The 25,109-nt window shown below is 41.1% G+C and overlaps 1 protein-coding gene across 1 annotated transcript in view; it reads right to left on the bottom strand.

Moving 5' to 3' along the window:
* unc13ba (unc-13 homolog Ba (C. elegans)) overlaps positions 1-25,109 on the bottom strand; it is a 182,796-nt gene that overhangs the window by 44,164 nt on the left and 113,523 nt on the right. The window contains exons 14-22 of the mRNA XM_026186060.1: positions 23,487-23,492; positions 18,906-18,980; positions 17,038-17,257; positions 16,728-16,955; positions 11,185-11,326; positions 9,842-10,011; positions 9,577-9,692; positions 7,490-7,653; positions 5,218-5,368 (exon numbers count right to left, since the gene is read on the bottom strand). Of these exons, the coding sequence (XP_026041845.1) occupies positions 5,218-5,368; positions 7,490-7,653; positions 9,577-9,692; positions 9,842-10,011; positions 11,185-11,326; positions 16,728-16,955; positions 17,038-17,257; positions 18,906-18,980; positions 23,487-23,492 (1,272 nt within the window). The remainder of the gene's footprint in view (positions 1-5,217; positions 5,369-7,489; positions 7,654-9,576; positions 9,693-9,841; positions 10,012-11,184; positions 11,327-16,727; positions 16,956-17,037; positions 17,258-18,905; positions 18,981-23,486; positions 23,493-25,109) is intronic.

The raw sequence follows: 25,109 nt of genomic DNA, 5'->3' as shown, positions 1-25,109 counted from the left end.
AGACCACATTGATGGTGTTTTTAAAGTTCACAAACATCGCCCTGTTTATGTTTACTAAATAAAATGAAATATTAATAACGTTTGTTTTTGTCTGACCCATGAAATGGATACTTAACAGTAGTTCTTCCAGGAAAACTGCTGTTATATAGCTGTTATAAAGCCCATTTCTAACACACTGTGCTTACATCTACCTTCACAGTGCCTCTGCTCCCACTCACATCCAGCCACACTGAGGGTCTAAAATGGCCCCAAAATGACTCAGAAAAATCAGCTCCCCCCATGAAAGAACCACTTCAGAGGAGCGAATGTAAGTTTTGCCATTATCCAGTAAATTTGCAGATAAAACATTTTACACTCAGCTTACATGAACCTATTCAATTTCCCGTGACCTACTCCACTGCAAAAGTGCTTTTAAAGAGCAGGGATTGCTCATCAAGTTTGCTGCTGCTCCTTAGAGTTTCATTTTTTCTGATTAAAGTACTTGTCAAACAAGATATTCACAGCGTCTTCAACTTTACGGGCTGATGGCCGGCGAGATCCCAGGTCTGTATAACAGCTTGGGGGGCAAAGCCAAACAGGAGCACACTGCAGATGCTCAGTAATTGTTCCCCAGGAAAGTTGGTCTATGTGAAAGCGAGCAAACAAAAAAATCCAGTGAATCCTGTTCCCATTGACAGAATGTACAGCTTCACCCGCAAGAAACAGGTGGGAGGTGTGAGGCACCAGCATGTCTGTAGATATTTGTACCAGTCTAACACACACACACACACACACACACACACACACACACACACACACACACACACACACACACACACACACACACACACACACACACACACACACACACACACACACACACACCTGCTCTTCTCAACAATGGCATTAAAACTATCAGCTGATGACATGATTTCAGAGATGAATTACGGCAGAAGAAGACGGGAGGAACCGATCAATACGATGGTATCTGTTTCCAGACAGAAGCAGGGTCGGGTAGAGAAAATAGGAAAGAGAAGATGGAGACGACGACGTCTGGCCCGTGGATTATGTTTCAAAGATGACAGCGAGGGGGTCTGAGGGGGTCTGACACCGTGTAGTTCCCAGAGCACTTCCTCCTTTTTGCTTTCTTTGTATCGAATGGAAAGGCTCAAGTGAAGTCGTACAAATCAGAAAAGCACCTCATTGCCATGGCAACAGGTGCTTTTGGACTGGCTAAACATTCAAGGCAATAAATAAATAAATAAAAGTAATAAAATCCCAGGAAACGGAAGGTGGAGGTAAATAATGCCTAGGTTTTCAGAGTGCTGCGTATCTTAGAGGAAGCACAGCAGCACTGCAGAGGGCAGAAACACAAAAAAAGCTCCAGCAAATGAAAAGAGGGCAAAAGACACGAGTGTCACCGAGCAGATGGTTTATCAAGAGAAAAAAAACAAAATAAGAAAGTTAGTGGTGATTGTGGTTCAGTGTAAAACTACAAAAAAAGAAAGAAAATAAATAAACAGATCAAGTCGATGCAAATAATTAAACACAGCGACTCAATGATTTCAAGAAGATGTGACTCATTAATAAATGCATCTCTATCCTTTAAATATATATTATAAATCTGGATATACTAACCATAGCTGGGTATTCAGCAGTGACTGTGGAAACATGATGGGGCGAAAGCATCGTTCATTCAAAGCAAAGGTCACCAGCATGTCACGATCCCGGGTCATGTGACCCAGTGTTTTCAGTTTTAACATATTTTGATGTTGATGGTTCAAGTTCATTAGTTTATCTACGCTCATTTCTATTATGCTTAGGTTGCCGTCATAGTCCATTGTTTCTTAGACCTCTTTTTGTTGTCACCCCTGTGTTTACGTTTCCTATGTTTATTCTAATCAGCTGTTTCTCCATGTGTTTCCTGCTCATCTCCTGTGTGTGTTTTCACTCATTCCTCGTCGTCTGTTATTCTGCTATGCTCGTGGCAGGTTTTCCAGGATTTTCATGTACTTTTGCCAAGTCTTCACAGTTCAGGTTTTTCATGTTCACGCTCAAGGTTTTTTTATGTTTAGCATTAGTTCACCCAGTTTAGGCCAGTTTTTAGTTTTGAAACCAGCCTTTAATAAATGGCTCACTTTCAGTTAACATTAAGTTTGTTTCCGCGCTTTGTTTTGTCTGCATTTGGGTCCTTTATTCTCCACTCCACACAGTCACTGTCACACAGCAGGAATCAAACCAGGGGGCAGTGAGATGCCCAGTGCTGGGCATACATGAACAGGACAGTTAATATTTTTATATTTTTATTACTACTACTAGTAGTAATAATAATCAGACATGAACCAGAAATGCGGGTAAAGTCCAAGACCACCTCCTCCAAAAAAAAAGAGCCCCTAGACATGGATCAGAATTGGTCTGCAATTATTTACTTGAGAAGATCGAGACCCATTTTTCTTAACCGCCCTTTTCATTTGATATGTACTTGAAGATGTAGACTTAATTTGAAACTTGGAATGGCAAAAAAAACCCTATTAAATCTCGGAGGTCCTGTCTCAGCTTAGAAAGAAAAAACTCATCCAAATCCATCCACACAAACCATTTGGAGTCAAAGAAATGAACCAATTACACGCAGCCACTTTGGCTGAAGTACGAATGGTCACTAAAACACCTTTTATTCAGTCCCCAATGAGAAGGAAGCTGCAATTATATCAGCTTCAGCCAGCTAGTTTTGGAAAACTGAACACTGTATGTGCTCAGTCTCATAAGTAAAGCAGAGTTTGATATGATGACATATGTGCTTTACATTTGTGGTTGTCATATCAGTTTATTTGTGCTTCCTGTTCAGTAGCTTTAATGCCTTGTTAAATCTTTTTAAAGAAATTTATTTAAGCACTTTGATGAATTTAGATGAGTTAAATTAAGAACCTTCGTATTTATGTACGAAGCGAACATTTTAATAGAAAAACATTCATTGGTGCGAGTTGCAGAGACTCGACTGAATATTCCATGCACAAATTCAAACTTTAATATTTCGCCGCTGTGCATTAATTACTGTCAAGTCCTTCAAATATTACTGACGCCCTCTGTCATCAAACAGGGAAAGAAAACAGCCTAATGAAACATTCTTTGATACCCACACAGAAAACGAGTCAATTTAGTGAAATTAAATGAGATAAGTAAACTTATCCAGGCTGGCAGCTCAGAAATAGACCTGCAATGCCGTGGCCCACAGTGAGAGCAGGTCTGTCTGCTTCCCCGGACCCTTTAAAGTAGGAGCACTCAGCCTGAGGATGCTCGTATATCGTTAGCGCCCGAGTGTGACCAGTAGGAGATTCGCTATTGGCAACCATCCCAGGAGTCATTAAGCTCGGCCTCTAACTGTCATTGTCCCCCTGCCTGTGGCTCCTCTGGGGTCCACGAGCCAAATTTGTGCCACCTCGAAGTTCAGAGCCATTCCAAAGGTCCAACAGCGATATGACATTACCTTTTAATGGGGCAGATTATTAGCAGAATAGAGATAAACCTGCTGGGTTTGTACGGCCGCTCTCATGGATACCTACGTGAAATAGACTGCAAGGCTTCAGGCGTTACCTGGGTCACCTTCTGTGAGAAGACTTTGCTCACTTTAGGTCAAACTGTAGCTTTAAAGCTACATCATCAAATACCATCTTAAAAGATTAAACTGCAGTCAAGATTCTCTAAAATTCGGTTCTTTTGCTCGTTTTGTATCTTCTTTGCTCTTTTTGGTGAATATGGTTTACTTTTTACTCCTAAAATGTTATTTTCCAGTCGAGCTCACTGAGCTCCTGCACAAGAGTTTGCAGAGAGAGAGTTAGTTTCAAAGTCGATGCCAACACAGCAACTACAGCCGGTGTTGATCTAAATAATCCTGATCATGATATGGATGTAGAAAAAGAAGCACACTGTGGACGTGATGTGGTGGGAATTACTGGAATAACCGCACTGGCACTTTTGTTGCTGGCTATGCAATTACTTTAACTAATTTTCCAAGGCATGTTTAACCAAAGTGTTTGCTTCGATTCAAGGAAATCGACACTTAAAATAATAATAATTATTATTATTACCAAGAAACTGGAGTTAAAGTGATGGCATTGAGCAAGGATGAAAGGGCACAGATGTTATGGTTATGTAATACATTTGGCACATGCATTAGTAAATAAATGGTTTCAAATATTCTGCTGAAGTCTTGTTGTGCAGAAAATTTGCTTTGAAGAGCAATAACAGAACCAGCCGCCATTTCTGAATTTGTTTGAGTGACAACAGTGATCGGTCCACTGCTCCTGAGGGAGAAGCTACAGTACAGGACGTTTCAAACATGTCCACCACCTCATGGATTACTCACTAGTTGACAAACAGGCCACAGTACTTGAGACTGAGCAGTGGTCCGACTGACTTGGTGATGTGCAGTACCGGAGCCCCTCGGGGGACTGCGCTATGCTATGCGGACAGACACCAGAGAGATGGATGTTGACCTCAGAAGGAAGAGGATGGCTACATGTCTTGTGTCTACCCTGTGACAGGATGCTGATGTGATGGAGTACACAAACAACCTGGGCATCGACACTGACAGGCTGAACTGAAAGACCAACACAGAGGTGTTGTATGTCTCTGTGCAGTGCAGCAAGATGTTGGAGGTTTTTTAACAGACCACAGCTCTGTTGCATCTAGAGCTGTGGTCTGCTGGGGGAGCATCATCAGCTGGTGACACCAACAGACTGAATAAAGTAATTGGGAACACTGGCTCTGTGACTGGCACACGTCTGAAGCTTCATGAATAATCCTCACTGCCTTCTGCAACACTTACTGGACAGTCAGCAGAGCACCTTGTCTAACAGACTGATTCAGCTCCACTACCACAAGGACAGACACAGAAATAATAGAGCTCCATTATTATGTAACTTTTTGAAGAGAAAAAGCTAACAAAGAGAAAACGAGCCAACCACTGCTACCCAATATTTGACACTTAGAATTACAAACGTCTCATCTCAGCCTTCAGCTTCATTCACTCTAAGCCTTTATTCTGAGTCATAGTGTGTGTGTTTAATCAGCTTGCCTCTCATTGAAGCTCTTGACAGTTAATACATCATGTTAATAAACTATCTCTTTAGTCTTTTTTAGTTTAGCATGAGAATTACTGCAGTTTTACCACGTCCCAAAATGTTCTCACTGGATGATCAACTTTACATTTATATTTTATCGTGATGGGTGTTCACTTACCCCGAAGTTGGAGGCTGCAAATCTGGCTGGAGCAGAGACATTGGTGGAGGCGGTGGGGTGGGCGTAGAAGGCATTGATGTTGGCCAGCAGGGTGCTCATCACTGCCGGCACCCCTGACAGCATGTACTTAGAGGACAGGCAAGAGAATTGGCTGAGCAGGAGAAGAAATGTGGGGAAACGGGCAGGGAGAAAGAGAAAGGAAGATTGATGATATAAATGCAGTTAGCAGGTTAAAAAAAGGCAGAAGTGGTTATGGAGAGGCGGGAAGGAAGGTGGGTAAGCAATTAGGATAAGACAGGTGAGGACAGAGGGTAAGAAGGTCGAGAATGAGACATAAAGAGGCCAGAGGGGGAATCAGTGGAAGCAGGAGGAGGATATAAATTACGGAGAAAAGGGAGAGAGTAATTGAAGTGGACGCAGGAAGGCAGGAAGGAAATAGCGAAACATAATGAGAAGGTGAAAAACAAAAGACACAAAGAGAGACGGACGGGAAATGATCAAAAAATTAAGTCAATGAAGATGAAGAAAGAAGGAAACTTCTTGTGTGGACCCGAAATTAATATTGCCAATGATGATTTAACATTGGGGGGGGAGTTAAACAGTATTTCCCTCTGAAGACCCCAAAAAAAGCTAAAGGAAACTGGATATGGATGGACCAAATGGATTTGAGTTGGGTGCAAACATACCCTGGGTGTAGAATAAAATCTGAGATGTGCAAGCATTTTTCTGTCCCCATAGCTACATTTGAATCAGTTTTGGTCCACTTGGTTTTGGCTGTGGTCTAAATATCTTAGCAGCAATGTAGCAAACACAGAATGACACAAAACAGGAAAGCTGATGCTGAAGGCAGCCAGTTTTAACGGAGGCTGGAGAATGGGAACTCCTTTATTCACTCTAAAGACTGGCCCCTGTATCCACGCGTCACAAGATGATCTCATATTCTTTGTGTTGTCATTTTGAATCCACACGCCAGCAAAAGATGTGGAGTCATACGAGGGGGTGGAGAGGTTTCAGAAAGCCACTGAACTGAAAAGATGCATGCAGCTACAGCAAAAAACTGTCTTTGAGCCAAATCTCAAAGTGATGAAACCAGGTTTCACTGTCGCAGAGGAAATGGCTCATTCAGTGGAAGATGCTGCAAAAAGAATATGAGTATTTGCGAGTGGTAGCTTTTTCTGAGAAGCAGAGGCTGTAAAGAGCAGAGAAACTACATGATAAAAACAAACTTTCTCACACAGAAAGCAGACACTACACTGAGTTGTCATATTGAGGGGAAAAATAATATATTACATTTAATTAAACAGCCAGTTGTATGGCAACTGTGCGGCAACCTTCACGTAAAACGTAATCAGAATGCATTTTTTCAGTTGACTAACATGATGACTTTTTTATATGTTAAGTGGAGCATAATGTATGTGAACAAGCTTTTAGGGAAACTGACATTTAATTTCTTTTTACTGAAATAAAACATCTCAGAAGCTGCAAGTGTCTGGCCCCTGATGTCATTGATGTTTCCCAGTGTGGAAGTTTGAAGCGGAGCCCTTAGAAGCTCACTTTTGCAGGATGCCAAATTGCTTCTAAACTTATCCACAAAATTATAAATTGTTTGGTACAAACAAATACACACATACCATTTAGAGTGTGTGAAATGTTAGACAGGGTCCTAAAAACAGGTGAATAAATTAATTTCCTCATCGGTGAAGGAGCTGTTCGGTTCACCGAGTTCTTAGTGAGACTTCTATAATGGCCACAGTGTTCTTGTATATTCCAATCACCACTTTCATTTGGCTGTGTCATTGAACGGCTCATATCCACATTTCCGCTGGGACAGAGTCTGGCCCACTTCTGCTTACAGCTTCACTTCACTCAATATTTCCCCACATGATTGCGTTATGTGATTGCACTCCTTTTCCCAGCACACAAAACCAACACACGTCCCTTTAAGCCCAAATTCTGACATTATTAATGCAATTAAACCAGGATGTGTGTATGAATGCTTGCTGAGTGCTTCTGTGCCCCTGCCTGCAATGATCCAACCAAACAGCAGGGAAATCTCTGAGGTGAGGGGTCATCTTTTCTCATTAGGTGAGATAAACTAATTTGCATGTTGTTTATAGTTCATGACATTAATGCCTCCCATCACATTAACATGCAGGAAACACACAGGTCCACAAATAATACCGACGAGCCCCTCCTGATACATCTACCTCACATCACAGCCTGTTGGATGGACTGTAGTCAAGTGTTCGGTAAGTTTGCAAACAGAGCTTACGTCATGGCCTGGAAGATGGACTCAACGCCGTAACGCATCGCAAACTCATCCACAATTTCCTGTTGCACTTCATCAAAGTAAACCTTCCACGCGTCGTCTCCCTGAGCGGCCGGGATCTTCACCGCGCCGCCTCCCTCGACATCCGTCGTAAAGTGAAACGTATTCTAGAGAGAGGATTTAAAATTTTAAAAATGTAACTGTAATTATTAACCACATGAAACAACTTTGTTTATTTTAGGAATCTGTTTTGTGTTAGCAAACAGACTCAGACGTGTGTCTACTGATCCTCAAAAAGTATTTATGAATATTTCCATTTCAAACAGAAATCCCAAAGAGGTGTGAAAAACGTTCCAAGACTTTTCGGATAACCAAAAACAATCAAAAGTCATTCCTTCAGTGCCCTCCTCTCACCTGAAATCTGAAGGTGATCAGTCTTTCTCGGTTGCTGCCCCTAAGCTGTTTTGTTTTTATTGTTGTTTCTGTAGTTATGTTTCAGTAAGAATGGAGTAAAAATGGCATCAGTGGTTTATCAGTGATTGCACAGATATTTTTCTATTTCAGCAACCAGTTGCAAAAAGCTGCAGTGACCAACTGATTGGCCAGAGGTTGAGCGTGCAGGGTTACTGGTGGGAGGCAACCTGCTTCCAAACAATCCAATCTGCCATCTGGTCAATAAATGCAGACAGATCACACAGACTGACTGCGATGAGTCTCTTTACAATAGGAGACGTGACTCAGCTGGTTATATTCTGGTTGTATTCATATAAAAACAAGGTCACCGAGCGCCCGTGCCGTTGTGCAGTTACACTGCGTCTCTATTTGTGGAGAAACTTCAGTTTCAAACCTGTGAGGTTCTGGCTGGACTCTAAAGGCAAGGCAAGTTTATTTGTATAGCACAATTCAACAACAAGGTGATTCAAAGTGCTTTACAGAGACATTAGAAACAAGAACAAATAAAAAGCATGATTTAAAATTGAATAAAACAAGCAAATAAACTAACTAACTAATTAACAAACAAACAACAGTATATAAAATCAAAACAGATAAAATCAGTAGTTAAATGTAAGTTTTGAAATTTAAGCTTAAAGTGTGGATTTGGTGCTTTATTCAAATGCAGCTGAGAACAGGTGAGTCTTCAACCTGGATTTAAATAAACTGAGTGTTTCAGCTGATCTGAGGCTTTCTGGGAGTTTGTTCCAGATATAAGGAGCATAAAAGCTGAATGCAGCTTCTCCGTGTCTGGTTCTGACTCTGGGAACTGATAAAAGACCGGATCCAGATGACCTGAGGGATCTGGATGGTTCATACTGGGTCAGGAGGTCACTGATGTATTTTGGTCCTAAACCATTCAGAGCTTTATAGGCCAGCATCAGAACTTTAAAGTCTATCCTCTGACGGACAGGCAGCCAGTGTAAGGACCTCAGAGCTGGACTGATGTGGTCCACTTTTTTGGTCTTAGTGAGGACTCGAGCAGCAGAGTTCTGAATGAGCTGTAGTTGTCTGACTGATTTTTTAGGTAGACCTGTAAAGATGCTGTTACAGTAATCAAGCCTACTAAAGATGAATGCATGGACTAGTTTTTCCAGGTCCTGTTGAGACATCAGATCTTTTATCCTTGATATATTCTTGAGGTGATAGTAAGCTGACTTTGTTATTGTCTTAATGTGTTTTTCTAAGTTTAGGTCTGCATCCATCACTACACCCAAATTTCTCGCCTGGTTTGTGGTTTTTAGATGTATAGATTGAAGTTCTCTGGTAAATGTAAGTAGCTAATTTGAATTTCTGTTTAATTCAATCTGATTTAATGTCTCTGTGTACACAGCACTGATTTATTCACAGCTGACTGCAGTATTGTCACACACAGACTGCATGTAATTGTCAACCTGACCCCGTTCAATTGTAAACAGACTTATCGCACACGACCATAATCGTTGTGCTCGTGCCGTGGTCTCTCTTTTATGTGGTAAATTGTGAAAGCTGTTTTAACCATTTCTTAGTTGATAGCTTCATCTGAATAGAAACTATAGCATAGCAAACCTTTTAACAAATACAGTCAGTGTCCCCACGACATGTTTGATGTCCTTTACCTCATGAAGGCACATGTACTGCACGTGGTAGGGCGCCACCTTCTCCTCTCCCTCAATCTCCACGCTGATCTGAAGACGGATGGCACCAGACACCGCCGACTTGTCTGTCCTCTTTTCTGTAAGTAGAGAAAAACACAGACACAATTACTCTGAAGTGAAACATCACTCAGAGTTGAATTTGAGATGCTCTTTAGGTCTTAGATGACAAACAAACACTCTGAGACATTTATTCCCATAATCCTCTGAGTTCTGAGTGACTACATACCCAGGGTATACCACACGTCCATCTCTCCACTGAGCGTTCGGACCTCAATGATGCTCTGTCCCAGGAAGTCGTCCGACTCCCTCTTCAGACGCTGCTTCACTCGCGACTTGATGTCATCGTCCTCGTCCCAAACCCGCAGCTTGATCCGATCTGATGAGTTGTGGCACTCGCTGTGCAGACAGGGAACAGGTGGGTGGGCTGTTGTTTTGACACATGTGGCAGCATGCAGCTGAGGCATATGCAAGCCCAGAGCAAATAAACATATGTTTGAAATGATTTAAGAACCACATGCTTTATCACTCTGCAGCCAGCAGCTCCTGACTCATTAATTTGAAGGAAAAAAAATGTTTTCGTCTTGGCTATATTTATTAAAAAAAAAAAAAAATAGATGTCCTAACCCAAAGCTGAAATATAGCTTGAAGAAGTGCATGTGACGCAACTTTACATCGTGCATATTTTAAATCTCCAAACCTCTCCTCTTATGTGTTTATCCGTACAGAGGAAAGTTTTAAACTTCTTAACTGCTCTAAAATTCATATAAATATACAAAGTGAGAGGGCTACCAATGTTGCACCAGACAATAAAAGCTAATAAGACGCATTAGTGCTAACTGACCCACACTGGTCTGCAGCTGTTCAAATATTCCTTACTTATTAATCAGATTATATAATAAAGTCAATGAAAACCAAAGGAGGGCATACAAAATTCTATCAAACAGAACATCCACAACATTCAACCCACTGACAGGAGGCGTGCTTAACATGACTGCTGCCTTTAAAGTTGGATTTTCCTGGGAAACTTTGGTCTAGACATTGACGTGGGTGTTACTTTGAAACGTACCGCCCACCATTGCTGCGGCACAATCACACACCTCACATGTCAGGCCTCCCTCATGGAAACAATGTTAGACCACAATATAAAAACTTGATGAAAACCCAGGCATTAATCTGCCTGGATATATGATCCCAAGGCCACAACCCATTGGACCCAAAGGAACCACAGATACTGATACTACTGCTGTATATGCATTTTGCTATTTCTAAGTCCTGCACACCTTTACATCTGTTCCACTGGGCTCCGTGTACTTAAAAAAGATGCTGTGATCAGGAACAACACAGCAAAGATGATCACGAGGAATACTCTGTGCAAACCCACACAGTGTTGAAAAGACCTCTAACGAACCAAGTGAAATCATCTGTGTGGGTTTCCTATGGATGTGCGGGACCTTCAGGAAAACGATTACAAATCATCTTCTTGCACAGCGGGGTCACCGTGACAGAGGCACATAGCTTTCAGCTCCAACTACGTTTTAAACCTGGAGGAAAACAGCAACTTGCACTTACAAGCTGAACTTTTCCTCCCAGACTGGGTTCAGGTTGCCGTAGATTGTCTTTGTTCTCTTCTTGGTTTTACCCACTTGGATGGTCACATAAGGATCACTGGAACCTGTCCTATCCTTGGCCTGGAGACCCTGGGCACTGACGACTGACACACACACACACACACACACACACACACACACACACACACACACACACACACACACACACACACGCAGAGAAAATGACTATGAAAATTGCATAAGAACAACAAACACCTACTCCCTACCATCATCTTTCGGTTTCTCATTCACATACACATCGAAACACACAATATCACCCACACAGTTATGCAAAGCCTCGTAACACAATACTCGTGACTCACAGGCAGATGTTGGGTAACATTTTTTACTAAATATCTTAAATAACCGCGAGGTTTTGTGCAACAAGTGGTGAAAGTAGGCTTTAAAAAACCCTGAGGCTATGATGTGGTCCCACTGTTGCACCAGAGCGTAGTGAAGCCTGTAGTGTCAGCAGCACATGGCATGCAATCTTTTTTTATCTCCTTTTTGCACATTGCATTCTGTATGCTGCATCTGTACCTTACTCTCCTAAAACAACCAAGCAATAAATGAAAAGCCGCTTCTGTGACACCTGGCTCTGTTTGGCTTCTCTCCAGTCAGCTGGCACAAAACTTTTTTGATAGACGGATGATCTGAATTGTGTCTGGAGACATTTATCAACAACGGAAGGTCAACAGGTACCAAGGAGGACCAACTTCATTTCTGCCATCTCTCACTGTCACTTTAATCCAGGTGAGAAGGCAAGCGGGATTTCTGCAGCACATACTAATGAAGGGAACTATTCATAGCTGCAGACTTTAACTAGAGCTGAAGCCTGAGGACAAATGAACTAAGCAACATGCACGCACATTTTCTAGGACCGGGAGGAAGGTTATTGACAGAAATTCGACATGCAGGGTGAGCTCAGGGTGAGTCTCATCATTCAGAACGTAGCAAATGATGCCGATTGCACAACCTGTGTGTGTCCGAGGCCATAAATAGCTGTTGCTTAACAGCAAACACTGACTGTAGTTAAAGAGTGTGACATGTTTTTTGTGTCTAATATTTGAAAAAAGCCAGTTCATGTATGAAATGTAAACAGGCGATCACATCCGTTTTTAATTTTAAAAATAGAAAAAAGAATAACACATTTATGCCATTTATGAATATCTACACTCAACCATTTTATTAGGTACACCTGTTAGAGTGCTTGTTAATGCAAATGTTCAAATAGAGCAATCACATGGCAGCAATTCCACTCATGCAGGCATGCAGACATAGTCAAGATGAGCTGCTGAAGTTCAAACTGAGCATCAGAATGAGTAAGAAAGGTGATTTAAGGGACTTGGATGGTTGTTAGTTGTGGACAGGCTGGTCTGAGTATTTCACAAACTGCTGATCTGCTGGGATTTTCCTGCACAGCCATCTCTACAGTTTACAGAGAATGGCCTGAAATACTAAAATCATCCCGCGAGCAGCAGTTCAGCAGAAGAAAACGCATTGTTGATGCCAGATTCACCAAAAAAGCTGGGAGGCTGAGTAAATTATAATTCAAAACAGAATGCAATCTTTGACAGTCGCATACCCATATTTTATTTATAATAGAACATAAAAAACAAATTAAATATTTGAGCTTAGAAAATGTACCATATTCAAGGGCAGCAACACGTCTCCAAAAAGTTGGGATTGAGCAACAAATGTCTGGAAAAGTAAATGGTGCTAAAAACGACAATCAGGTTAATTGGCGACAGGTCACTGACCTGTCTGTGTATAAAAAGAGAGGCAGAGTTTTTCAGAAGTAAGGATGGGCAGACGTTCACCACACTCCAAAGAATGATGTCTAAAAATTGTGGAACAAATTCAGAATGATGTAAATCCCATTATTAGTGGCTAATATCACTGAAAGAGTCTGAGAAACTTGAAAAATCTCTGTGCATAACGGGCAAAGCCTTTTAACTGCATTCACATGCATCGCTCCGTGGGCTCAGGAGGTTTTAGCTCAACATATGCTCCCAGCCAGATGACTTTCTCCTGCTTCTCTCCAGGGAAGGTTTTGTGTATTTCAGCAAGACAACAACAGCACGGCTTCACAGTAGAAGAGTCTGGGTGCTGAACATTTGCATCATCGCGAAACTAAAACTACAGCAAAGAAGACCCAGGACTGTGAAGCAGCAGGAATCTTCCATCAGACAAGAACAGGACAACATTGTTCTCCTGTTAGTCCAGCAGGTGGTCTCCTCAGTTCCCAGATGTTTGCACACAGTGGGAAACATGATGTCATCAAAATCAAAATTACCCAATTTCTTTAAATGGTCCGTTTTCTCACTTTAACATTTGTTTCCTGTTTTTTCCCAAATAAAATGTCGATTAACGAGATGTATGTTCGAATGTACGATTAATATGCTGTTATGAGCCATAACGTTCCAGTCATATATTTGCTGTCTGTTCATTTAGTGGCCACGTCTCTGTGCTAAAGAGCATTTTGAATATAAATTGGTTATTCCCTACTGGAATCGAGTGACTCTTCAAAGAGCTCTCTGTGAAGCATCTCCTGTCAGTCCAGAGGGGTTCGAGTTAAAAGCGCTTCGAGTTGTATTTCAGATGGATGACATGACTGACGTTTTAGACAGCTTGATCAATTTATAGACACATGCAGCCTTTTCTTTATCGTGTTTAAAAAGTTCACTTGTTTAAAGGGTTTTATCCCATTTACAACTACAGAGAAAAGCTTTTCTTGTGCTTACAAGCAGCCACACTGATAGGAGGACTGTACAAAGAGATTATGCGTCCAAAGCTTCTGAACATGTACTTTTTAAAAAACTATTACTGTCATGGTCCTGGGTCGGTGACCCAGCGCTTTGAGTCTATTATTATTATTTTCTAGTTTATTCTGATTTTGTATTAGTTCTTTGGGTTTGGTTGTCGTGTTTATTATCCCTGCCTCTGTGCTCTGTTCGGGTTCCCGAGTTTTGTGTTGTAAAACAGTCTGTGTGTTTCCTGTTTTACTTTGTAGGTCAGTCTCGTTATGCCCATCACTTCCAGCTGTGTCCCCTCCTGTGTGCCATTTCCTGGTTACCTGGTGTGTGTATTTATAGTATGTGTCGCGTCGTCTGTGTTTCTCTGTGAAGCTTCTGCATCATTTTGGTATGTCTCCGTGTCTCTCTGTTCCTCGCCTCGTGTCCTCGGTTTGTGTTAGTTTTCCCAGTTTAGGTTTATATTCAGTTCTGCCCTCACCTGGTTTTTCACTGTAAATAAATCTCCACCTGCATCTCCACTGCCATCTGCATCTTGGCTCCTCGTTCATTCCACCACACGACTGCTGCCCCAGCCGTGACAATGACTGCATATCAAGAATTGGTTGAGTATGTTTGTCAGACCTCGTTCAGCAGGAAAGTGAATGACAGCCATTAGGTTATGAATGATTTTCAGCAAAGCAGCAGCTCCACGCCCGTCCCTGTATCTCATCTTTAAATGAGCTCATCTCTGCTGATTGGGGAGACAAGGTGTGATGGCTGCTATGGAAACACTGCTGCCAATATATGGTGTGATATGTCTGGTTGCTTTGGTAACAGTGGCAGTCCTGATGATGTGCGGCGAAGAGAGGTGGGGATGTGAATCCGTTCAAATTAGTAACTCCTTCCTATAAACAGTCAAAGTTTCAGCACAGCTCAGTAGACGGTGTGAGGAAAGAAGATGCTTTATGAATATGGGTGGATATTTTTTTAGCAACTGTCGCGCTCTGGCTCAGCGACACTCTGCTTCACTTCTACACAGCTGCAGGTTTACACAGGTGTCGGCGACAACTGTGCCAGCTTTCCTAACACTCTCATCGGATTTGAATATGCATGAAAAAAACTGCTTTGCTTTTCCAACTTTCTAACACCCACAGTCACTCTTTGGGAAAGTGTCGGAAATTGTGCACTGAGGCCTGGTTGACTAAAATTTAGGCCTCCTTAAAGGCACTGTGTGTTTTTTGCATTTACCAGAAGAATTTATTTACTAACGGACATTAATGACACCTTAGGGACTCAGCCAATCCCAGGTGATCCCAGCCCATATCAGCTGACACCTTAGCTGAAACCCATTAGCCTGACTAAAGCTGCTGCTGCCTCTGCAAGACACTTTGCAACCCACCATCCAAACCAGTTTCATATTTGTCACTGATGCCTGTGGAGGTCTTGCTGGTGCTGTAACTACTGTATACTTTCCACATATAAGCGGAGATTATTTTGACTAATGTGGGGCCTAACTAAAATACACTAAACTAAATGTGGCTGAAGTCAGTGTTAACCCTTTAAGACCTACCATAGAACCAAGTCCGCCAGAGCTTATATTATATTTTTACATGCTGTGGAGCCATTTTTGGGAGCATTTCAAGTTGCTATACATCAATACAACCATTATAGCCCAAATTTTAATAATATGTCTGCATTAAGTGCATAGTAATTACATAAATTGCAAAAAAGTGCAATAAACTACAAAAAAATTTAAAATCGTTTTTGCTTTTTTAACATATATTTCTAGTTAGAGAAATTTAAGAGGCGTATCCCTCAAAACTGTAAATACAAAAAAGTTGCACAAAATAGTTTCCCACCAAAGGAAATTAATTTTAAGTGTCTTCATAGTTTTATTTTTGAAATACACCAATTTTCATATACTGCAGGAAAAACGAAAATAAATATTATAATGCAAATTTGCAAAATAACAGCATATGCATCAAAATAAACTATTTCCAGCAGTGCAATATGAGTCCTAAGCATCCCAGAGACGACACAGAAAGTCATAAAGTCAAAAATAACTTTTAAAAACACCAATATAGGCTCATAAGGCCCTGATGGTAAAAAACTACATTTCCTCAAAAATGACGTCACTTCCGGTTTCGACATGGCGGACATGCAATGGTTCACGCTGATGGACATAGGAAGTGTTATGAACAGCTGATCGGATCTGCAAAGCGTGTTTCTGGAATATTATGTTTTTGTTGCTGCAAGTGCTTTTTATGCAGCTTTTGCAAAGCTATATGTGGAAGGAAACCGTGACCGAGGACAAGCTGATGGCATAAGATGTAAGTACAACTCCTCCGGTTTCATATGCAGAAAAAAATATTGCGCTAGCTCACGTGATTGCAGTGCTACCGAGATTTAAAAATAGTTAGGCAAAATGGAGCGTTTCTGCTCCGACCGGCTTTAAAGGGTCAATAATAAAAGGGAACCTTTACATTTTACTAGAGTGAAAAGAATCTGGGAATTACTTTTCCTGGATGTCTGCAAGAAATTTGCTCCTAACAGGAGTCTGAAAATGTTGGGGAGAGTTTGTGCAAATGTGTTTTTATCTTTCAATAGCTGAAAGTGAGACAAAAGCAGAGGCAGATTAATGATGCCTTGTAGTGAAATGCGGCATTTGGACTCCAGTTTAAAACTACCGTAAACATTTCAATGGTCTCTGTAGAGAAAACAGGCAACTGTTTAGGTCTTTAACTTCAAATAAGAAGTAACAAGTAAATACCATTGATGGTGATCTTGGCTGACCACTTGGAAGTGCCATCCAGCACACTCTGTTTAATGTTCTTCATGTTCTGGGTGTGGACCATCTTGGAGACGTTGAACACTTTACGGATCTCCTCAAAGATCTCTGGCTTGTTCCTCTCGCGGATTTTCATCCGGTCTTTCATGGCCATGATGATGTGCTGCGTCCGGTCCTCTGCCCCGGTCTTGGAGCTCTTCTCGGCCGCTCCTGAAGGCGATGCAGCGAGTTCACAGGAAGCAATAATAAATATGACAATTCAGCTGTCAGGTAGTTTAATAACTTTACTTACTTTGCAGGCAGTCAGCGTTTAGCAGCTCTTGGCATTTCTCATGCACTTTGACCCCACACTCTGCACAGCGCATTCCCTGCCGGGCGATGCCCCACAGCAGACCCTCGCACTCGTAGCAGTAAGTGGGTGTGGTGGCGGTCCACACTTCAAAATTGTGCGGCGTGGTGCAGGAGATGGGGTAGATGAGAGCCTGCAGGGTCTTCTTGTATACGTGGTTTTTCTGTTGGAGGAAAAAAGAGAGAGAGAGGAAGCGATAAAGAGAACGTGCGTCTGAAAGAAGCATAAAAGCGAGGAGTAGGACTGGTTTTTTAAAACATTTCCCAAAGAAAGTAAACGGAGGGAGCAGACAACACTTTGAGACTGATATGGAGCAAAAAGGCGAGGATGCATAACAAGGCAAGACAGAGGACGATGAGGTCAGTGACAGAAATGCACAAAAGACTATTCGCACTTAGTAATACATAATTATATAAAAGTATATATTAGCTAGTTGTGTTCACTGTAGTCTGATTTAAGTAAGGTCTGCAGAAGTAATTCAGGAAAGCTGTCAAAATTAACCACAGCGTAATTTTAAGGAAGTATCATTTAAAATTACAGCGAGCTTTGATTATGTACAGCAATTAATTTGATTGAAATTCTACGACTTTTCTCTGACGAACTAAATTCTGATGTTGTAGGAGGAGTGTGGGAGGAGGTGAACAATCTATACAAGACCAGAGGACACCTTGACAAGAAGCCCAGTTTGATTTGGTGAATTTTGTATCGAGGGCAAGTGAGTCATTATTATTGTTAATGCTCTCTTTATTCTTTTCTTTATAATTACCATCGTAGAGATGCTGGTGTAGTGGAGTTACTAATAGAAATGACTGTTTTGTATCAATACTTTCACTTTTATTGATCTGACCTTTTGATTTCACTTTGTGCTTTTCTGTGATTTTATCACCTCTGATTTCCATTTGTCTGCGACTGTTTTTGCCACAGGATGAACCTTTAGGCTTTCTGAATTGGTGAGAAACAAACTTGGAATCGGAATCCAACAAAATAAAGAGTCTGCAACACAATTCATGAAGGTTTATATATTATAGGAAAAAAGGTGAGAGGCCATCAATACGGTTCAGTCCACCAACACAACCTATGGCCTTAAAACTAAAGTCACTCAGTTATAAGGCGAGCCGGTATTTATTGCATGGTCTATTTTTAGCATTGCACTTGAGCTGCACAAGTCTTCTACACTGTAGGACTCTAGTAAACTGCGTTTCATCCAAATAAGAGGCTCTTAATTTTTCATGTGTAATTATACTCTGAAAAGAAAATCCCAACCTTTGAAACTCCTCCTGTCCTCTGCTGTATCATTTTCTGCCAAATCCAGTGACCTACTTTATGCACTTTAATTATTAATGCTTCTTCTGATATATAATGTAATCACCATCATGACTTGGCACAGGCGAGGCATGGAAAAGAATTGCAGAATGAACTATAATAAACAAACATGAAGTCTGCCCCTGCCTCCATTAAAACATGAAGCTGTCTGAAGTTGACTCAGCAAAATCCAGAGCCTACAGTATATTGGATCTCCAACAAACAGATTAACAATATGGCTGCAGGATAATGACAGCAGGAAAACAGTTGGAGGGAAAAAAGTGTGAGAAAGTGTGTGTGACTGTTTGTAAAAATAAGTTGAGGTCTGCGTGAGTCCCTATTAGCTGGCATCGAGGTGACAAGTCTCCCTGTAGGTAACTCACACCTTTATTGTGTGTGTGTGTGTGTGTGTGTGTGTGTGTGTGTGTGTGTGTGTGTGTGTGTGTGTGTGTGTGTGTGTGTGTGTGTGTGTGTGTTGATCTGTATGGCATATGCACTTGGCCACTCACAAGCTCTTCGTCTTTCAGGGAGGTCCGTGTGGCCAGTGTGTGGGCGAGTCCAGCTTTCCTGGACTGTAGCATAGACTAGAAATGAGAGAGAAAACAGAAATCAGGACTTCACAGCCACAGAGAAACACGCAAACAAACACGTTTAAAAGACAAAGACAAAGAAAACTTTCAGCTTTAAAATTCAGGAAATCAATAGTTTGTGTGATGTTGGGCTTTTCTTTGAAAGCAGTGAAAGCTCAGCATCACAAGAACGACACACGCTTTTGTTCTCCTTTTGTCTTTGAGGCACACTGTCTGAAACACACTACTCTCACGTATTGTCTCCTTGAGGACGAACCCTCACGCACGCTCGCACTGCTACAGTTGTGAGGCTCTTTGTAATGAACGATTAGCAGGAATCTTTCAAATTTGCTCGGCAGGTTTGTCGAGGCTGAAGGCAGAGTTTTCAGTGGCACAAAGGTGGTTATGTTTTACCTTCTGAGATGAGCAGATAATATTCACTACGAATATCACGTATGTCATATATGAGGCTGTTAAGTCATAGGTTAGGTTAATTCAGGGGGGCATGGAGTAACTGCCCACAGATTTACATTTTATGATTAAGTGTTTATGGAGGTGCTGAAAACCATTAAGTGTACAAAAAAGATATAAAATAACAAATGCAGATAGGATCATGTGAGCTGTTGCTCTGCCGGTATCATCACCACACAGTGATGCTCCTTCACAATACAGCGAATCTGCGAAACATTGTTAGATAATTGTCGACACTGCAAGATCTTACTATGAACCCTGAAATGATACAACTATACGTATTTATTCACTGTATTTATGTTCATTACTATTGGCTTACCTTGCTTTTTTACTTTTTTTTGTATTTCTTGGTCACCACAATTTGCTTATCTTCACTAACCTGACCTTTTGGTAAGTTTTGGTTAAAAAAAAAAAAAAAAAAAAAAAACACACACAAGAACAAGTTTTGCAGTTGGTCTTCAGGTTTTTGTTCCACATCTGGAATTTCAGCAAATTGAGCAAAAATATAAAAAATAAGATCAAGTTTAAATTTTAGGCCTCTGTTGTGCGGCTGTAAGAAATAAAAAGAAGCACTAAAGATGCTCTGAGAGAAACATCATATATTAACTTCTCTCGTGTCTCAGTTGGAAATGTTATCGTTATCCTTCACATCTCTCTATGACCTGTTCTTGGCTGGAGTAGGCGGCACTCGATTATTCAAATCATGTGTCAAACGCGGAGCCTTAAGCTGAAAGCTTTGTACAAGAAAACGAAGCTAATATCATTACTGGATTTTGATGAGTCTGCTAACACAAAGGAAGCCCGGTTATGTTGAGCTTGCTTTGTGCTCCGCCCCTCTCTGCATCATTTTCACTCTCAGCATTTCAACATTTATTGAAGTTGTTCTCCTTGCTTCCAGTCTTTGTGCTAAGCTAAGTTAATTTTCTGCTTCTTGTTGGTTTACATTTAATGTGAAACTATAAGAAAGTTATTGACTAAAAAGGAAGTAAATAAAGAGAACACAGGTTAGAAACCACTAAAGCTGAAAAGTGTTTCCATTTCTCATTTGTGTGACGCACCTGAGAATATTCTTCAAATACATGCACAGATTTCTTAATCCTACAGTGACTCCTCTCACAGCAGCTTGCTGTCAGTTATCATCATGTTAAACTGATCAAAGTCATTTATTTGCAGAATGAGTCATTACGAAACTCTTCACTTGAAGAAGCAGTATTTTGATTGAGTGCAATGAAGAGTTTTCTGATTGTTAGTTGCCTGTATTTAGTTTAGCTTCCTTCATTGGAAATTAGTGAGAGGGAAATCAGATCACAGTTACAGAGAGATACTTATTACTCTCTTTTTGTGACATCAAGGGCTAAAATTAATTAATTTACAATGTCAAAAATGGCCCATTATATGGAGTGAGGGTTTTTTGGAGTATAGATTGTATATATACACATTCAAGGTCTTAAACATCTATATCAATAAACCAAACTTTCACTGGTTCTGTCTAACCTAACAAAGGTAATTACGTATCGTAGCTTTAATATTAGCCTGGCATTGGATCACACTGAGCCCTGAATTCGTGCTCATATGAGTGGAATGAGCTGTTTCACATACGTGTCACATTCACTGAAACCAGGAGAACCATCAGTATGATCAGTTTATAATCATGCATGTGAGATAGATATAAGACCTTTTGCTTAGTCACGGTTTTTCTGATGATTAATCACATGCCAGTGCCACAACCTCCTGTTATTTTTCAACTAGTTTGTTGTGTTCGTGTGAACTTATCAGTGAAGTGAGGTTATCGAATTCTCTGAACAGTCATTGCGAGCCCTCTTAAAACACCATCGTCTTTCCTGTTAGAGCTAACTGTTCAATAATTTGCTGTAATGGTCAGTTCTCTGACATAAGCCTCTCTGGCTGAAGTGCATCAGCCTGAAAGGTATTACCAAGCATGCTTAAAGAATTAAACCCTCTCCAGCCGTGACTCACTGGAAAATTTCTTTTTTCTTTCTAAATGCTCAGCTTCTCCTAATCCATTCTGACAGCTAAGCTCATAGAAGTGGATACGATACCACTGGACAGGTAGACAGCCCAAGGTGAAATATCTTTAAAGTGCCAAAAAGAGGTCAGTCGATGCTGGAAAACATAAAAACATGTCCGTGGTCCAGTAGCACAGACTGGAAGCTCCTGTCTGTGAGCAGGGAAGGTTAAAAGAGTATCTAGAATTTATATCTTCATATCTTTTGTAGAAGGATGTCCTAGCAACAGGATGCAACGCAATTATTTTATTCTATGCCAGGGGTGGGCAACTCCAGGCCTCGAGGGCCGGTGTCCTGCAGGTTTTAAATATGTCCTTGATGCATCACAGCTGATTTAAATGGCTAAATTACCTGATCAACATGTCCTGAAGTTCTCCAGGTAATGAACTATTCATTTGATTCAGGTGTGTTGACCCAGGGTGAGATCTAAAACCTGCAGGACACCGGCCCTCGAGGCCTGGAGTTGCCCACCCCTGTCCTAAGCAAACCTAGCCCTAATCTAAATGGAAAGAGATCCATAACTTTAATTTCAATAACACCAGGGTTTAAAAAACAGGACTGGCCATCAAATGTTATTAAAAAAACAAAACACTTTAAAGGTTTTATGAATTTTTAAAGTTATATTTGTCATGGTGAGTGCTGTGTGGCAGGCAGGATGAAGGGCCCAATTGCAGGACTCGGAAACAGAAAGTTAAACTTAGGGCGTAGCTAACGCTACATAAAAATTAACTTAACAAAAGCTAACTATAATGTCAAACACAAAAACTAGAAACTAAACTGTACACTGGAGACTAAACTGGGAAACACGAGCTAGGGAATTCTCGGAACACGAAGGGAGCAAACACAGCACGGAGTGAGTGTAGCTTAACAACGCCACAACGACCAGGAGAAGACTGAGGACTAAAACACACATCGGAGAACTCAGAGAACGGGAAACAGGAGGGAAAGACAACTGCAACTAATTAGGCAGGACGTGACAAGAGAAGGAAAAGTAAACATGCTAACAAAGCACACGAGACTATCAAAGTAAAAGCGGAAATACGGCACGCTGCAGCTCAGTCCACATAACATCACAATCAGCCAGAACCAGAAGTCCACTACATCTAGTCAATACGCATCCCACTGTATCTATGTGTGCCTGTTTCCTGGTTTGGCTGCATTACTCTTTGGCTGGACACCATGTTGCTCCTAAAAAGCTCTCTGCTGTAAGTGTGCTTTGCATTGTAAAAATAGCAGCAATTTTGTAATTATCTTATTTCTATTTATCTGAAACTTTTACTCTTTACAGGTAACATCACAAACCACTGTCTGTTCACATTTTTACTCTTCTTTCCGAGTTTCTGCAGTTTCATCCTCAAACTACTTTAGCTCCATCTGAAAAGTTTCTTGTTCATCCGTGGGCATCATCTCCTGTCTGGGAAACTTACTCTTTATGATTGATGAATTGACAAAGCTTGATGAAGTTAGATGAGCTTGTTCAAGAATCTTTATATCCCTTCAAACCTGATCTGTCACATCAGCCATTGAAAGAGTGACCTTCACCCTGGAGCATCACTTTAAATCAAAGGAGACGAGTTTCTTTAATCAAACAAGTCTCAGGGACTGAATATTCACAGCTGCAGCCAATGGATCTACGTCTGAGCCTCTCCAAAGTACTCAGCTGAAGACTGAGGGGAGAAAGCCACTACTTACCTTAACATTTATTAGCGTTTTTGTAGAGTAGTGGATGTGTTATGTAAAAAAAATGGAGCGGTTTAATTGAAAACACAAATCCCCCTCAAAAAAAGGCCAATCTGAAAATATTCACACAAAGTTTTGTCAGCTTATTTTGAAATAAACGGATTTATATTTGACTCGTATGTGCTGCGTGTGTGTGCACACTCACACTGAATGTATGAAAACCCACAAAAGAAAAACTCGCACTGAGCAGATCAAAATGCTTCGCTACAAAGCAGAGTTTGAAACAAAGCGCCTCAAACAAATAATAAAGTACAGCAGCTGAAATCTCTGGTCTTTTACTCACCATAGCCTGAGGGCCGACAAAGGCAGGGAGACATGTGCAAAGAAAGAAAACAAGAAGAAAGAAAAGGTTAGAGACAAAACAAACAGGTTCCCCTCTGAGAGGACCAGCAGCTTTTACCCTGAAACCAACAATTCACTGCTTGCAAACAAACTACTACCCAGTGATCGCTGCTGTACAGTGCTATTTCAAGCATGTACCTGCAAATTATCAATCTTTAAGAATCAAATCAGGTGATTGTAGTACGTACAACTCTTGCATCAGTTTTTTTTAATTGCCACTTTAGAACCTGAAGGCCTTTAATAGGTCATTACAGCTGAAATCCATAAGTAAAGTTATGGCAAAACATCTCGTGCACCACAGTCACAAAGAGAAACAAAAACTATGCACTAGACAAAACAACACATTGGAAAATCCCCGTAATACATATTTGTGCAATGGGTACATGAAAAAAAACAAGCAAATGAGAGCAACGGTTGCTTTGGTGACCATCGTCAGGCCAACAGTGTGTACTCCACCAAAGCTCAGCATTGAAGCTCATGAATCTGAAAGGGGGACTATTATGCTTTTATTTATTTTCTGACTTGTATGTATTGGTACTGCACAGGTTAGTAAACCCTGTGAACCAAAAGCTGAACCTTCAGACTTCTGTGAACGGATTCAGCTTTTTTTACCTTACACGATAACTTTGAGACGCACTTTTGGCTGTGAGCACAGAAGCCCCACCCTTCCTTTGCTGATCCTCTGCTGCTCAAACCTTTAGTTTATGGTAGCAGCCAATAAGAAGAAAGTTAGCTTAAAAGGGGAGGAGCTTAAACAGGAAATGAACATACTAAGTCCCCTATGATCTATACTGCCTTAACTTTATTTCGGATATTTATCAGCAGTTTCTTTAACCCAAACGTTTCAACTGAGTGATAAGGAATGGAAGCTGCAGATATTCATTTATTTCACACTGCTGTTTTGGTGCATACGGTAAAAATACTGTTAACTAACCAATAATAAAACCTCCCGTTCTTAAAATTCATAGACTTAATTGATATGTCGACACACCTTTTGCTTCAACAGTTTCAACTCTCCTGGGAAGGCATCTCTCAAGGATTAGGAGTGTTTATGGGAATTTTAGGCCAAACTCCCAGAAGCACATTTAAAGGTCAGACACTGATGTTGGATTAGAAGGCCTGGCTTGCAGTCAAAGGTGTTCTACTGGGCTTAGGTCAGGACTCCATGCAGACCAGTCAAGTTCTTCCACCCCACAATCTCTCATCCATGTCTTTATGGACCTTGCTTTGCGCACTGGTGCACAGTCATGTTGGAACAGGAAGGGTCCATCCCCAAACCGTTCCCAATATGTTGAGAGCATGAAATTGTCCAAAATGAAAGAGTTCCTTTCACTGGAACTAAAGGGTGGAAAACAGCCCCACACCATAATCCCCTCTCCACCAAACTTTACACTCGGCACAATGAGTTGCTGTGATCCCAGTCACTTTCACTTTGTCATAATACCCCAAACAGCTGACTGTGGAATATTTAACAGATTGGAAATTTCACTACACTGCTGGAATTCCCTGAGCTCCTGGGAGCGACTCACTCTTGCATGTCCAGCTGCTTTATCTTATACACCTG

The sequence above is a fragment of the Astatotilapia calliptera genome, chromosome 12 (genome assembly GCF_900246225.1).
Source record: "Astatotilapia calliptera chromosome 12, fAstCal1.2, whole genome shotgun sequence".
NCBI classification, from domain to species: domain Eukaryota; kingdom Metazoa; phylum Chordata; class Actinopteri; order Cichliformes; family Cichlidae; genus Astatotilapia; species Astatotilapia calliptera.
Note: the sequence above shows the minus strand (reverse complement) of the source record. Positions and strands in the feature narration are given on the sequence as shown.